We start from the raw sequence: 14,833 nt of genomic DNA, 5'->3' as shown, positions 1-14,833 counted from the left end.
TGTTTGAAATCCGTTGCCGGCAATCTTGGTTTCCAACAGTGAGAGTGCATCCCCGATCATTACCTTTGTCTGACAAAGGGGTTGATCCTGTCACTATGATCACCCACTCAGATGAATTCTCAGACTGTCCCAACATACCCAGGTTTTGACCCCCGCTAAGAATCTCACTGATTGGTACATCAAAGACAGCCCAATCCGACACCTAGTGCAGTATCATAATCGAGTCTAGGGGTCGGGTGTAACTTTCTAGTTTTGCCCATCAATCTCCAAGGTCCAGGGCAATACTGGAAATCTGGTCCAGTTCAAAGATTCAATTAATCCTACACTGTATGTGCCTAGGGTCTCACCCTGGCAGCTGAGATAGGCCTCCCCAACCGACTTGGTGGCACAACAGTGTCAGCCTTATCAGGATAGGTCTCCCCAGACCGACCCACTGGCTGTGAACATTCTAAACTAACACGAGTCTCATTAGGTGTCCAGTTTAAGGGTATTTCACAGAAACATACCAAGGAAACATGAATCAAATATGCACTTTTATTCATTTACAATAAATTCATAAAGTATATCATTCTGATTGAAGCTAAGGGCAAACAAAACTATCTAACACCAAGGTGTTGCATGACCAACTTAGGCCTGATTTGTATGGCATGGGACCCCACAATGACCTCACATAAGTCTACATGGGTTCGGCCCAGCCTCTGTGATAAGGCTTGGCTGAACTCACTACTAAACGCAGTGAACCCCTGCGCACATCACAATGGGCTTAATGTGGACCCAACATTTACACTTAAATGATCCTTGAATTCAGCCATCCTATGAAGATCTAAGGATAATGGACTTAAGTAAGATAAAAACCATCAGGTAATCATCCCTGTAATGGTCTCTTACACTTGACCTCTCGGCCCATAATGATCGCAACACTGCCCGACAAGGAAGGACCTCTCCCCAAGCTGCAAGGTATAACATCACACTCTTTGCTCGGATGAATCTCAAGAATTAAAACCTTTTGCAAACATTTTTCATAAAACATAATATATATATATCATATAAATATATTTTACAAAACCAAATCAAAAACACAGTTGAAATCCATTGTTGATAGTTTAGGTTTCCATCAGAGAGTGTAAGCCCTATCATTCACTTTGTTCGAAAAAGAGGTCAATCCTATTGCTATGATCACCCACTTAGATGAATTCTCAGAATCCCCAACATACTCAGGTTTTGACTCTTGATGGATCTCACTAATTGGCATATCAAAGACAACATAATCCAACACCTAGTGTAGTACCATAATCAAGTCTAGGGGTTATGTGTAACTTTCCAATTTTACCCATCAATCTCCAAGGTCTAGGGCATAACTGGAAAATAGTCTGGGTTCAGTGTTTCGTCCAAACACAAATTCATCTTTCACACATTCCAAAAACCATTCTGCCAATTTTTCACTAGTTTTCCTCTTCAAATAATAATTTCCTTGGAGAGTTTCACCCGTGTTATTTCTCTTCCAACAATATTGTTAACGGGTGTATTACATGTACTGTTCACAGACTTAGTACCCGCATGGGTATTTTTGTAATTCTGTAGACATATTGTTATGTACGGCCAGAATAGTATAAATGCAAAGCTTCACTCGACTGAAGCTAAGTTTTTGAGGCCTTAACTCTGTAGCCTCTTTTTCTTCTTCTTCCTTCCTTTCTTCTCCTTCTCCTGCTCAACATGGTATAAGAGCAGGACTGTCCAGGCCTGGAAAACAACCAGCTGAGGTCTCTCTCCACTGCTGCATAGAAGCTATAGTCCTGATACTCGAAGACAAGGAGAGAAAGCATTCTCTAGTGTTGCGGATTGTCTCCATTGTCGAGTTGGGTTCTGCTACATGAAAGCTGACTGTTCAACTTCCTGGCGCAGAAAAAAGGGTTCTGCTACTGACTGTTCAACTTCCAGCCTTAGGTGCTGGTAGCTGGTGTTGCTCGGCTAAAATGTCTATGGAAATCCATCCCAGATGTTCGAAGGAAGGTTCTGACCTGAAGAGAAGTTCGAATCCATGACTGTTCTACCTATTCACAGTTCGGGTGACATAGGGACTGAAACTTTTTTTCCTGTTTATGGCTCTCTTCTTGCACGACTGTTAATGTCCCAAAATCTGTGTAGGGACTGTTCCCCTTCCTCCGATTGTATGTTGCTCTATTCAACTCTCCAAGGGACTGTGGTTGAACCCTAGACCCTAAGTGACTGTTCGGCTGTCCTAGAAAGTGGATATCAGTCGATTAGGTGTGGTGCACCACCACTTGTATTGTTGTTTCTACTGAGTTTTTTTTTTCTCTCTTGGTTAAGAAGCTATATTGAAGTTGCAAAACTGTAGGTCATTCAGACCTGGTTACACTACAAGAGCAGTTCGTATATTGTTCTGTGCACTCCTACACAGTGTAGGTCATACATCCTAGTACTGCAGCTGCAGTGTTTGCGTTTAGTTCTCTATGAAACTGAAAATCAACAAGTGCCTAGTTGTGGACAGTAACAGCTCTATAAGGATGTGTGCCTGTGTTTTTGAGTACTTCTAAACCTAGAATCATGAATAAGGAAAGATTGTGGTGCACTAATTGTCAGAAGCCCTGGCACACTAAAGATACTTGTTGGGATCTCCATGGGAAACCAAAGTGGGCTCAAGATTTACCTAAGAAGCAAGGCTCAGATGTAATTAGAAGACCCGGGCAACAAGGTACCAAGAAACACCACAAGGCAAATATGGTTACTCGGGAGAATTAGCCCTTCACTTCTACTGTGCCTCAAACACCACATAGCCAACACAGCTACTCTGGATCAGACCCAAGGGAGGATATTGTAAACTCCTTCCGTGACCATTTGGAGCTTTATGGTAGAGCAATTCACCAGATGGATGCTCCTCCCACCACCTCTTTTGCATCCATATCAGGTAATCCTGCCACAGCTTTCCATGCTGCCTCACACAACCTTGACTCTCCATGGATCATTGATTCTGGAGCGTCAAAACACATGACTGGTATGTCCTCTTACTTTCAAACTTATCACCCTATTTCCGGAAGAGAGAAAGTGAGACTAGCTGATGGATCATACACTTCCATAGCTGGTCAAGGAACTCTCTCTCTTCCCCCCGGCCTTATTTTTTCTGATGTTCTTCATGTTCCAAAATTACCTATAAATTTGTTCTTAGTCAGTATTGTTACAAATTCCTTGAACTGTTCTATGACTTTTTTCCCTACCTATTGTGTGATTCAAGATCTGGCCTCGAGGAGGACGATTGGACGTATGGTTGATGGACTCTACATGCTGGAGAATACGGCTGGCCTTCATGTTACAGAGTCTATGAGTCAGTTCAAAAAGAGTAAAATGTATTTGTGGCACTGTCGTCTGGGTCATTTGTCTTTTGAGACCTTGAAATTGGTTTTCCTAGAACTGTGTAAGTCAATGTCTGTTTCTAATTTTTCTTGTCAAATGTGTCAGTTAAGCAAGCATTGTAGAACTCAATTTCCTCAAAGAAATAGTAAATCTGAGTTTCCTTTTCACATTGTGCATTCTAATGTGTGGGGCCCTGTTACTTTACCTTCTGAGAGTGGCTACAAGTACTTCATTACCTTCATTGACGATTATTCCAGATACACTTGGGCAATGCGAACCTGTGAGGAAGTACCAAAAATTATCCAAGATTTTCAGCGGATAGTCTTCATCCAATTTCAGACCGAGATTCAAATATCCCAGTCAGACAATGCAAAAGAGTTTTTTCATAGTGACCTCACGGAGTTCTTTGCTTCACATGGCTCTCTTCATCGGAGCTCTTGTGGCCGTATGCCACAACAAAATGGTGTGGCTGAATGGAAGAACCGACACCTCCTTGAAGTGGCACGGGGTTTACTACTCCACATGAATGTTCCCAAACGATTTTGGCTTGAGGCTGTCCTTTATTCTACATACCTCATTAACCGAATGCCCTCTCGTTGGTTAGAGTACAAAGCCCCACATCAGCTTCTCTTTCCTAAGGCCCCTCTTCTTTTTATCCCTCATGTTTTTGGTTGTCGATGCTTTGTCCAAAACCTATCTCCCACCCGGGGGAAATTGGACTCTCGTGCTATCCCGTGTATATTTCTTGGCTACTCATTCTCTCAGAAAGGGTATCGTTGCTTTGATCCTGTTTCTTGGAGATTCTATGTCTCCATGGATGTTACCTTCTTTGAAGATGAGCCCTTCTTTCCTGTTTCTCCTCAGGGGGAGTGTAGGCATGAGGAGAAACTGGTTCAACTTCCTTCTCTTCCTAATCCTTCTCCTTCTCCCCCTTCTCTTCCTGATCCTCCACCTTTTCGTGTTTTTTCTCGTCATCATAAAGGCCAACCAAGTTCAAGAGCTGTGGAGAATCCAGAAGTTGTACCTCAAGTGCCATCAAACTCCTCAGGGGAAGATCATACTCTCTCAGGTAACTTGACTTCCAATGATAGTCCTGACCTCCCTGTTGCTAATGATCTTGACCTTCCTATTGCTCACAGGAAAGGTGTTAGGTTGTGCACCACAAAACACCCCATTTCCAACTTTGTCTCCTATGAGAACATCTCACCTTCATTCCGTGCCTTCCTTACCTCCATTGACAGTATCTCTATTCCCAAGAATGTGGCAGAAGCTCTCTTAGTACCAGAATGGACAAATGCCATGAAGAAATTGATGCTCTTCATAAGAATGGTACGTGGGAACTTGTTGATGTCCCTAAGGGTAAGGTTCCAGTTGGATGTAAATGGGTGTTCACTGTTAAGCATGGGGCTGATGGAACTGTGCAGAGGTATAAAGCTCGTTTAGTGGCAAAGAGTTTTACTCAAGTATATGGAATTGATTATGCAGAAACCTTTGCCCCTGTTGCCAAAATGAACTCTATTAGAGTACTTTTCTCTCTTGTTGCCAATCTGAATTGGGATCTACATCGGCTCGACATCAAGAATGCCTTCTTGAATGGTGACCTTGAAGAGGAAGTTTATATGGCTCAACCCCCCGGTTTTTTGGCTCAAGGAAGTGAACAGAAAGTGTGCAAGTTAAAGAAGTCTTTATATGGGCTGAAGCAATCACCAAGAGCTTGGTTTAGCAGATTTCATACTGCAGTTCAGCAGAGGGGATACAAGCAATGTCAGTCAGATCACACACTGTTTGTAAAAAGGGTAGAAGGTAAAATGGCTGCCCTAATAGTATATGTGGATGACATAATTGTTACTGGTAACTGGGAAGATGAAATTCAAAGTTTGAAGGGCTTCCTTGCCACTCAATTCAAAGTGAAAGATCTAAAACCTGCCAAATACTTCCTTGGAATTGAGGTTGCCCGATCAAAAAAGGGTATCTTCATCTTCCAAAGGAAATATGTCCTAGACTTGCTTAAGGACACTGGAAAGATTGGAGTTAAACCAGCTGACTCTCCCATTGACCCCAACCATAAGTTAAGTGACAGCCAAGGTGAACCTCTTAAGGATGTGAAACAATTTCAGAGGCTTGTAGGAAGATTGTTGTACCTCTCTATGACTCGTCCAGACATAGCATATGCCGTTGGTGTCCTCAGTCAGTTCATGCATGCACCTAGGTCCACCCACCTTGAAGCAGCAGAGAGAGTACTTCGGTATCTTAAGAAGTTCCCGGGTGCTGGTTTATTATTCTAGAAACATGGACACTTGAGGGTTAAAATTTACACAAATGCGGATTGGGCTGGATCTCAAAGTGACAGAAGGTCTACTAGTGGTTACTGCACCTTTGTAGGAGGGAACCTTGTTATTTGGAGGAGTAAGAAGCAAGCCGTGGTAGCTAGATCCAGTGCTGAAGCTGAGTACCGTGCAATGGCACACAGAGTAGCCGAAGGTATGTGGATAAAGAATCTATTGGGAGAGTTGGGTTATGCAGTTGGTAAACCCATGACTCTACTCTGTGACAACAAGGCAGCTATCAGTATCGCTGCCAACCCGGTACTACATGATAGAACAAAGCACATTGAAGTTGACAAGCATTTTATCAGAGAGAAAATCATCACAGGCGAAGTGTGCACTCCATACATCAGCTCTGAAGACCAACTAGCAGACTTATTTACAAAAGGGCTAAACCATTCCAGACATCAAGGTCTCTATGACAAGTTGGGCATGATTGATATCTATGCCCCAACTTGAGGGGGAGTATTAACAAGTTTATTACATGTACTGTTCATAGACTTAGTACCCGTAGGGGTATTTTTGTAATTCTGTAGACATATTGTTATGTACGGCCTGAATAGTATAAATGCAAAGCTTCACTCGACTGAAGCTAAGTTTTTGAGGCCTTAACTCTGTAGCCTCTTCTTCTTCTTCTTCTTCCTTCTTCCTTCTTCTCCTTCTCCTCCTGCTCAACAAATATTTCTTTCTGATAGAATGCCACTGGTATCCTCAGAAAGTGCCACTGTTGAGGAAGGGTTTCAATGGATTGCCACCAGTTCTACTAATTAGGGTTCAAACAGGAGAATGGGTTGGTGTTCACCCACACTTGAACATAAAACGGACAAAATAGACAATTAATTTTTTTCTTTTTGTTTGCTAAATATGACCAAATGACAACCAAGGTTAAAAATGTCAAATTGAATTTCTGTTAAACCAGGTGCAAACTACACTTCCCCATTTACATCCAATCTAGATACCGCATTTTTCCATCTACTTCCTAAAGCTAGGGTGTTAAATAATTTGGTGTCTCCATCACCTTCTAACAGCTAGATTTCTGCATCCAGCGGATTTCATCATGTCTTAGAATTGTCCCCAATTCTGTTTTTAATTGGATGCTCTCTTCCCTTCCATTGTTGCCTAATAACCTTTGATTCTCTCTGGTATCCAACTCCTGAATCATCTTACAAATTCTTTTCGTTTTCTCCTCTATTCTACCAAAGATCTCTTTGTTCCAACATTTCACTTTCTCCTTCAACTTTTGCAATTTCTTGAAAAACCACAAGCCTCTTCCACTATGTGTCTCACCCCCTTCTTCCCACCATTCCTTGACCAATATTTTCAAACCCAAGCTATTCTAGCCACATGTTCTAAAATCTAAATGGTGAAGGACCTTCTTTCAACAATTGATCTTTATGACATCTAATGACACCAAACATTGAAGTGATTTAAAGGCCCATAATTTAACAATATGGCACTGAACAAAGTCAAAGGTGGAATAGGGATTCATATAGCCAAATCCATATAGGGCAAGGTATAGTTCAAGCTGGCTTGAAGTGGTAATCATGTCTATTAGGTGCACGATAACATTGCCACTCCACATATCTGAAATATCGTCACCAACTTACGTTATAATATCCTTGTACTCACATAGTGCCGGTAGTGTCCATTGGTGATGAACATGTCAATTCTAGTAAAATTCCGTGGTAGTACCCATGGAAAAGGAAATATGACATCAAGATATTAGAAAATTTATGGACACTTTAAACCATACTTTATTGTGATAACAGGGCAGCAATTAACATCACCCAAAATCTAGTCAGGCATGACTGCACCAAGCATATTGAGGTGAATCATCATTTCATTAGAGATAGGGAGAGGGTGTTATCTGGAGAAGTGTGCCTGAAGTAAAGACAGATCAGCAGTTGGCAGATGTTTTTACTGAGGGAGTTGTCAGCTGAAGCAATAGGCAACTCTTAGCAAGTCGGGAATGCTACTTATCTGCTCCAAACTTGAATTGACAGGCAGACCACTATAATTTTTTATTAGGCCATTATCTTTTATGTTTTATTTTTTCCACCCTATTAAGGGCATAGGTGCAATAATGCCTTTACTTTATGATTGATACCATCCCCAAGACTTGAAGTGCTCTTCACTCCCTCCTTGTTACAGCCTCCTCTCCTCTAAATATTTCCTTTTTTCTGCATTATTTTTAATTTTGCTTGTTGTTAAATTAAATAAGTCTCCCATTTATTCAGATGAACTAGATGATGAAGAATTAATATCATCAAATAGAGTCATTACCTACAAAAATGCTTTAATAAATTGGGAATAAAGGTAGCCAGCAAAATCTGACCTCTTTACTGCTTAAATTTCCAACTTTTACAGTGTTGTTACCGGATATCCGCTGCAAATCCCTGCCTGTTCCATGTGAGGATTATCTCTTCTTGTAGTTTCATGAAATAATTGTAGTAATGACAATATAGAATATGATACAAAGGAAACAAAAACATACAAGAAAATAAAGACAAAATATAGCATACCAAAATCAAGCATTGAGCCTAATGCTATCAAGAAGCAGGTTTTTTTCCTTTTTATCTTGTAACTTTTTGACAAGAAAATAAAACTATGCTTGCTAAAAGTAGTTATCTAGGGCATGTCCTATGACTCTGAAATAAACATGAAGCAGTGATAAAACAGCATGTCACAGTTGGTGCATGTACTGCATGTGATGCAATAAACATGCAGCAGTGATAAAACAGCATGTCACAGTTGGTGCATGTACTGCATGTGATGCAATAAACATGCAGCAGTGATAAAACAGCATGTCACAGTTGACATCCTTACCATTGTAATCTAGAGAAAATTTCTATTTTATAAATTAATATGCATGCTGAATTGTGTATAAAACTATTGAACTAAGCAAATTTTAGTTATTTATTTTATGAAATTCGTATCACCTAGGCAAATAGGCACCCCACTGTTGCCCAAAATCACCTAGATGCCTTGACAACTGAAACTATTAGAACATGTATCTAAAGTCAATAGAAAATTTCAATTTTAGGCAACAAAGAAAAATAAAAGAAGCCTTCAAATTTCAATTCATATTTTTTGTTATTTTAGTAAACACCTTTAATATATTACTGCAGTGTCAATAGAAAATTTAAGCACATACTATTGTGCACAAGTTCGGTTACATAAAAACATAAAACAGTACATAGATGAAACTTGATATTACAGTATAAAAAATGGGGAACTTCAGAAAACTTTCAGACAAGGGTAGCAACAATGCTTAACATAGAAAACAATGATTCTTTTCAAACATAAAGCTAAATCTTAGTTTATATATTGTATAAGTAAATTATTCGGTTGATCTATTAGAACCATTTGCACTTTCTATGAGTTTAAATTTTGCTTGAACTCACTCTATCATGTAGTTTTGATAATTAGGAACAAAAAAAACAAAGATTATTTATCAAAAAACAAAGATTAACAAAGAAGCCAATGGGTGAACTTCCAACAAATAAAAATTAAAAAAGAGTGAATTTTCTTGCAATTCAAGAAATCAGAGATTGCTACCTATTCTATTATGCTAAAATCCCCAAATTGATATGGACATGGACCTCTCCATTTTCCTAAGTTAAAGGCCACGGATAGATATGGATACAAGTATACCAATTAATATGTTGATACAGCATCCACTTGAAAGCCAGAAGCTCCAATTAAGTACTTTGTAGGGCCCATGAGCAACAAAATGGTGGTTCAAAATCCTTCTTCTTATTCCCTTTTTAATGTAAAGACAGTTTAATTACCCATTGTGTTTCCATCTCGAGAACTGCACTCAAATGAGATTTCAGATTCAGAAGAGCATTGAATTACTAAAATATACCATTTATATTTTACAACTGTGGTGGAGATATGCCACTAAAGGACAAAATCCCTTCTTCGTATTCCCTCCTTAATGCAAAGAGAGTTTAATTACCAATTGTATTTTCATCTCTAGATCTAGGTTGAATTGAGATTTGAGATTCAGAAGAACATTGAGGGATAATGAAATTCCAGAAGCACTTTGTTTTTGAATTCTTCAAGGGTTGTTGTCCTGACCATCTTCTTTGGACTCTAGTGTTTGGTCAATTTCCACATCGAGTTTGTTATTATGTGTCTCATTCTTTAAGACCTTAAGTTCTAGTACTCCTAATCCGATTTCTTTTCCTATGAAGCACTGAAGCAGTATGGGAAGGACCATCTCCTCCAAAGGTGAGAGCTTTCTATTAAGGCTCCATTTGTTTGACGATTTTTAGTGAGGGGTAAGTTGGTCAACCGGGTAATTGACCACGATCCGAGCATTCATTTGTTGCACTATTGAGTATCAGTTACCCAGGTAGCTAATACCTTCCTAGAGGGTGGGCAAGCAACTTACCTGCATACCAATAACACTCTCTCCCTCCCGCATCTCTCTTTGCATGAGTAATTTATATCACACAAGAACGTCGGAACCGAACTTACCTGAGCATGTTTTACCTAGGAAACACTTGCCTGGGTAAACTTACCCAGGTAAGTGAAAATGAATGGGGCCTAAGTAGTACATATGGAAATAAACATCTATCACGAAGGCCCTCTTCTTGCTTATCACCATATATGTGCTTTCCCTGTAGAGCAAGTTCTGAGCCTTCTAACCACCTATCACTCTCCCATACCTTTTGTCCAGCACATGGGACCTTTCTTTCTTTTTCTGGGTATAGGTAGAGTTCTCCAATGACTATAATAAACCTTTTCGACAGTGCTTTCTTTTCACCATGACCGAAGAAGGGAAAGACATTCTCAAGATGAACAACGGCAGCTATACTGTGGGCTGTATAGGAAGGAACACCAGTTTCTCAAGAAAATAGAAGATGTGAGCGAGAAAGAGAGAGAGAGACGACAAGAGAAGAGAAATGTTATCATGACTCGAGAGTGATAAGAGAGAATATAGGAGAGGTAAGAGAAAAGATGGTAGAGAAGAAGAAAATTAGGGCTTCAAACCACAACAAATCTTACTCTCTCAATGAGAGAGATGCTTCATATTATAACTACAATTCAAATTATAAAGCAGTCCTCAATGAGAAGATAATATATTAAAATCCTTGATTATAAGTTTTCTTCCTAAATTACCCCCTTTCTTCATACATCATATAGTTTGTACACTCCAACATTCCCCCATCAAGCCAAAACATTATAACCTTGGTAGCAAGTCAAATAAGTCTTCTAAGAAATTCTCGAACAAGGCAACTTAAAGATTCCATGTATGGCAAGAACCAGCTCTTACACCACACCAATATAGATCCAATCAACTTGAAAACATTCGTGTAAGTATTGATACCAATGAAGCATGTAAGTTGTGGGACAACGACATGTTAGGAACGGAGCTTCTGTTTGAAGACCCCTCTAGCAAGACTTCTTTGGTACCAAGAGAAGAAGGTTATGAACTTCCTGCTTCAAACATTGAGGTGGACTCAGATGTAGCCGAAACAGAAAAAGAAGCAGAGGCACAATTTCAGGGTGTCTGTACTTGGGATTTTCGTCTCAACATTGACCTAAGTAAAAAAGCACAAGAGGAACGATCAACAGATGCTGTCCTTGTTTTATCTGACAAGGATTTCTATCCTGCGGAAAGTATACAAAGGAAGGCTATGCCTGATTTTGTTTTGCATTCTCCTAAAGGTTCCTCTAATGTTGTTCCTCTTGTTATTGCAGGTCCAGCCAAAGCCATACCTTCACAGAATGATTCTAACCGAAGTGGCATTGGCCTAGTGTTTGGGAAATTCTTGGATAGCAATGTAGAAGAGTAGTAAAATCATGAACCAGTGGTATATTTGGCCTTAGAAAAGGAGTCTATGGGAGCAGGTCTAGATCACCTCACTCCCCAAGTCCAAGACCCATGTCAAAATTCCAATGGGATTCAAGAGGGAGTGGTGAAACTTAGACCAAGTAACGAAAGAGGGGGTAGAAGAAAAAAGATTAGAGGGAAGGAAATAAGGGGGGAACTAAAGTTTACTGGAGGAAGAGTGATAAGCAAAGAAAAAGAAAAAAGAGTGAGATTAAAAAACTTAAATGTGGCATAAATTATGAAAAGGAGGAAAGCAGGAGAAAGGAAAGAAGAAAAGGGGAGTGTTGATTTCAGCATTATTCCAGGGACTCTCGATCTATTGAAATGAAGATAATAAGTTGGAATGTGAGAGGTTTAGAAAGTGCAAAAAAGAGAAGGCTAATCAGGAATGTCTTCAGAAAAAAAAAAAAAAAGACCAGTGGTAGATAGAAAATGGATAAGAAGTATCTAGGGAGCTAGGGGTCTTAACTATTCTTTTGCACCTTCGTGGGGAGCTTTAGGGAGGATTCTTACTAATCCAAAGTTTTCAACCAATGAATAGTCATAAAAATTATCCTTTCTACAATTGCCTCCTTGGACTTCTCCATGCCTTTAAAGATTCTACTATTCCTTTCTTCCCAAACTGACCATAAGATATCTGCTCTTGTGGCTCTCCACATTAATCTTCCACGCCTCTTCGGTTGCCTGAAAAAGCTTGGGTCAAAAAGGCAAGATAGAAGAGAACCAAGTCCAAATAAAGCATACAAATGGACAAGAAATCAATAGGTGTGTGATCGTCTCACCAGATCCCAAGCAGAGGCTACAAACATGGGGTGATAGGCAAACATTTGGCCTTTTTCTTTGCAACAAATCTAGAGTATTGATTTTTTGGATAACCACCTCCCAACAAAAAGCCTGAACTTTTAGGGGTACAGGCTAACACCAAATATTCTTTGAAGGAAAGCTCCTTACAGGGTTTGATGATTGAATAAGGATATCAAAAAAGGAAGAGCAAGTGAACACACCAGAAGGGGAAGGTTTCCAAATTCTACTGTCCACACAAGATTGATCCAGGTAAGTTGACCCTAGAAGTTTAATTAATTCATCCACCATTGTCATTTCTGACTCCCTTAGGCCTCTCCTCAAACCCAAGTCCCAAGAGTTATCAATAAAGACCGAAGAGATCACTTTTCTTTTATTTTCAGAGAGTGAATAAATAAAAGGGAACCTTTCATTAAGGGGAGTGTCTCCAATCCAAGCATCTTCCCAAAATAAGACCTTATTTCCTGCACAAGCATCAAATTTGACATATGAAATGAAAGTAAAATACCATGAATAGCTTTCCAGGGAGAGCACCGGGAAGCCCCTAGATCGACTCCTACATCCCGACCATTGTCTGCCAATCCATGAATGCTTAACAAATGCTTATGGCCCTAATTCGTATAGAGATGGGGCCTTGTTTTGGGAGTTGTCTACTGTTAGAGGACTTTGGGAAGGGCCACAGTGTGTGTGTGTGTGTGTGTGTGTATGTGTGTGTGTGGTGATTTCGATGTTATTAGATTATTGGGGAAAACAAATAGCCCAAACCAAGGAATCACTACTATTATGAGGAAATTTAATGGTTTAGTTGACTCCTTTGAATTGAGAAAACTCCTATTGCAAGCAGATTTTACATGGTCAAATTTTCAATCTCCCCCAACTTGCTCCAAATAGATGGTAGGGATGTTCACGGGTCAGTTTGGTTCGGTTTCAAGCTGTTTGGACAATTGAACCGACTTGGTCGAGCTAGGAAATTGACCACCCAAAACCGACCGACCACTAGTGGAAATTGACCCTACTATAAAGAATCAGTTTGGGTTGGTTTATGGTTTGGTCGATCAGTTCAAAAGATAGACCAAAGGTGATTTTCACTATGTTTTCAATAGATAAAAACCATATATTGAATGGTTTAGTGTGAAGGAAGTAAGGTTTTCACAAGTAACAACAAATATTAAAGGGAATTATGAAAACCATTTGTTGTATATGATTGTAGAAAGGTGAGGATTGGCAAAGATGAAGATCGATGAAGGTATTTGAGGATCATTAAAGGCCAGAAAGTAAGTTCGTCTAGTGGAGAAAATGCAGTAAAGTTGGAACTTCCCTATCAGAGGAGGCAGTGATGCAGTAGGGCTGGAACAAACTATCAGAAGACAGAAATGATGAAGAGAGAAAGAGAGAGAGAGTAGAAAGGGTAGAGAAAGAGAAAAGAGAGGGAAATCCCAAGGAATCACTCCAAGGGGTCCTAGAATCACTCTAGGGTTTTGTAGGAATCACTCCATACAACAAACTTGCTCTAAAGAAATCTTCATTCATTCATTAGCTTCTAAAGGAAGAGAATACATCTATTTATAGAGTGACTTGTATGGCCCGGAATACTGTTTACCATAATTACAAAAATGCCCCTCATTGTCTTGTGCATCAAGAAACACAATAGTTTCCTATCTATTAATGCAAATAAACTGAAAATTGAAAGACAAGCACTACTAAGCTAGAGGAACAAGATGTTATAGCCCAAGCCCACATGGAACTGGTCAAAATGACGAAAATACCCATACTGTCCAAATATACAGAAATATAGAAAATTTCAGAAAATTCCAAATTTGATTCCTCGACTCCTGCATTAGGCGAAAGGTGGGGGTGAGTTAGTGGTATAACAAACAAAAAGGGCCCAGGTCTAAGAAACAATCTCTCGTTCAGAACTGTGGCTGTAGTTGGAGTTTGGTCGGGATTTGGGGAAACTCGTTTGGGTAGGGAGGGTGATCAGGTATACCTGGAAACGGAGAATAAAGGAGTAGCAAGGAAAAAATTTTTTGAGCGGTGCCTAGTTGGTTGTTCTAGTAGGAGGTTGAAGATGGAAGATTTAGAGTTTTGGGCAGCCAAAAGTTGGGGTGTAGTAGCAGGGGTACCTATTCATCTTGATGTTGCGCAATAGTCCATGGAGGCAAACTGGAACAACCAAATCCCGCTCCAGGTACCTATTCATCTCCAATTAAAAAGCTAATGGGCGATAGGTACCTATTCATCTTCCCATCAAAAGTGGAGGGAGACTGGGTGTTGCGCAATAGTCTGTGGAGGTTTAGGCAAGCTCGACTTGCAACCGACTAGTGGTTTGAGACAGCGGGCTGTGAGATGGTGCAGAAGAAAGAAAGCTTTCACTATCCAATAGATCTGTGAATTAAAGTGTTCGGTCTACCACTATCACTCAGGTGCCCGAGTGTTATTGAGGGAATAGGGAACATTGAGGATTTCTAGGAACTGATGACTCAGCTGAGGAATT

The 14,833-nt window shown here is 40.0% G+C and overlaps 1 protein-coding gene across 6 annotated transcripts in view; it reads right to left on the bottom strand.

Annotated features, from left to right (window-relative positions):
* GDPD4 (PLC-like phosphodiesterases superfamily protein) overlaps positions 1–14,833 on the bottom strand; it is a 90,359-nt gene that overhangs the window by 37,649 nt on the left and 37,877 nt on the right. For 3 of the 6 annotated variants that reach the window (XM_088947801.1, XM_088947797.1, XM_088947800.1), the window contains one exon: positions 8,029–8,089. In XM_088947801.1, coding sequence (XP_088803927.1) covers positions 8,029–8,089 — 61 coding nt within the window. Of the gene's footprint in view, positions 1–8,028; positions 8,094–14,833 lie in introns of all 6 variants that reach the window. The other 3 variants (XM_088947799.1, XM_088947802.1, XM_088947798.1) reach the window with 2 other exon arrangements.

This window comes from Nelumbo lutea, chromosome 5 (genome assembly GCF_056320005.1).
Source record: "Nelumbo lutea isolate HS-2025 chromosome 5, American lotus-T2T, whole genome shotgun sequence".
Lineage (NCBI taxonomy): Eukaryota > Viridiplantae > Streptophyta > Magnoliopsida > Proteales > Nelumbonaceae > Nelumbo > Nelumbo lutea.
This window is presented reverse-complemented; position numbering and strand designations above follow the sequence as displayed.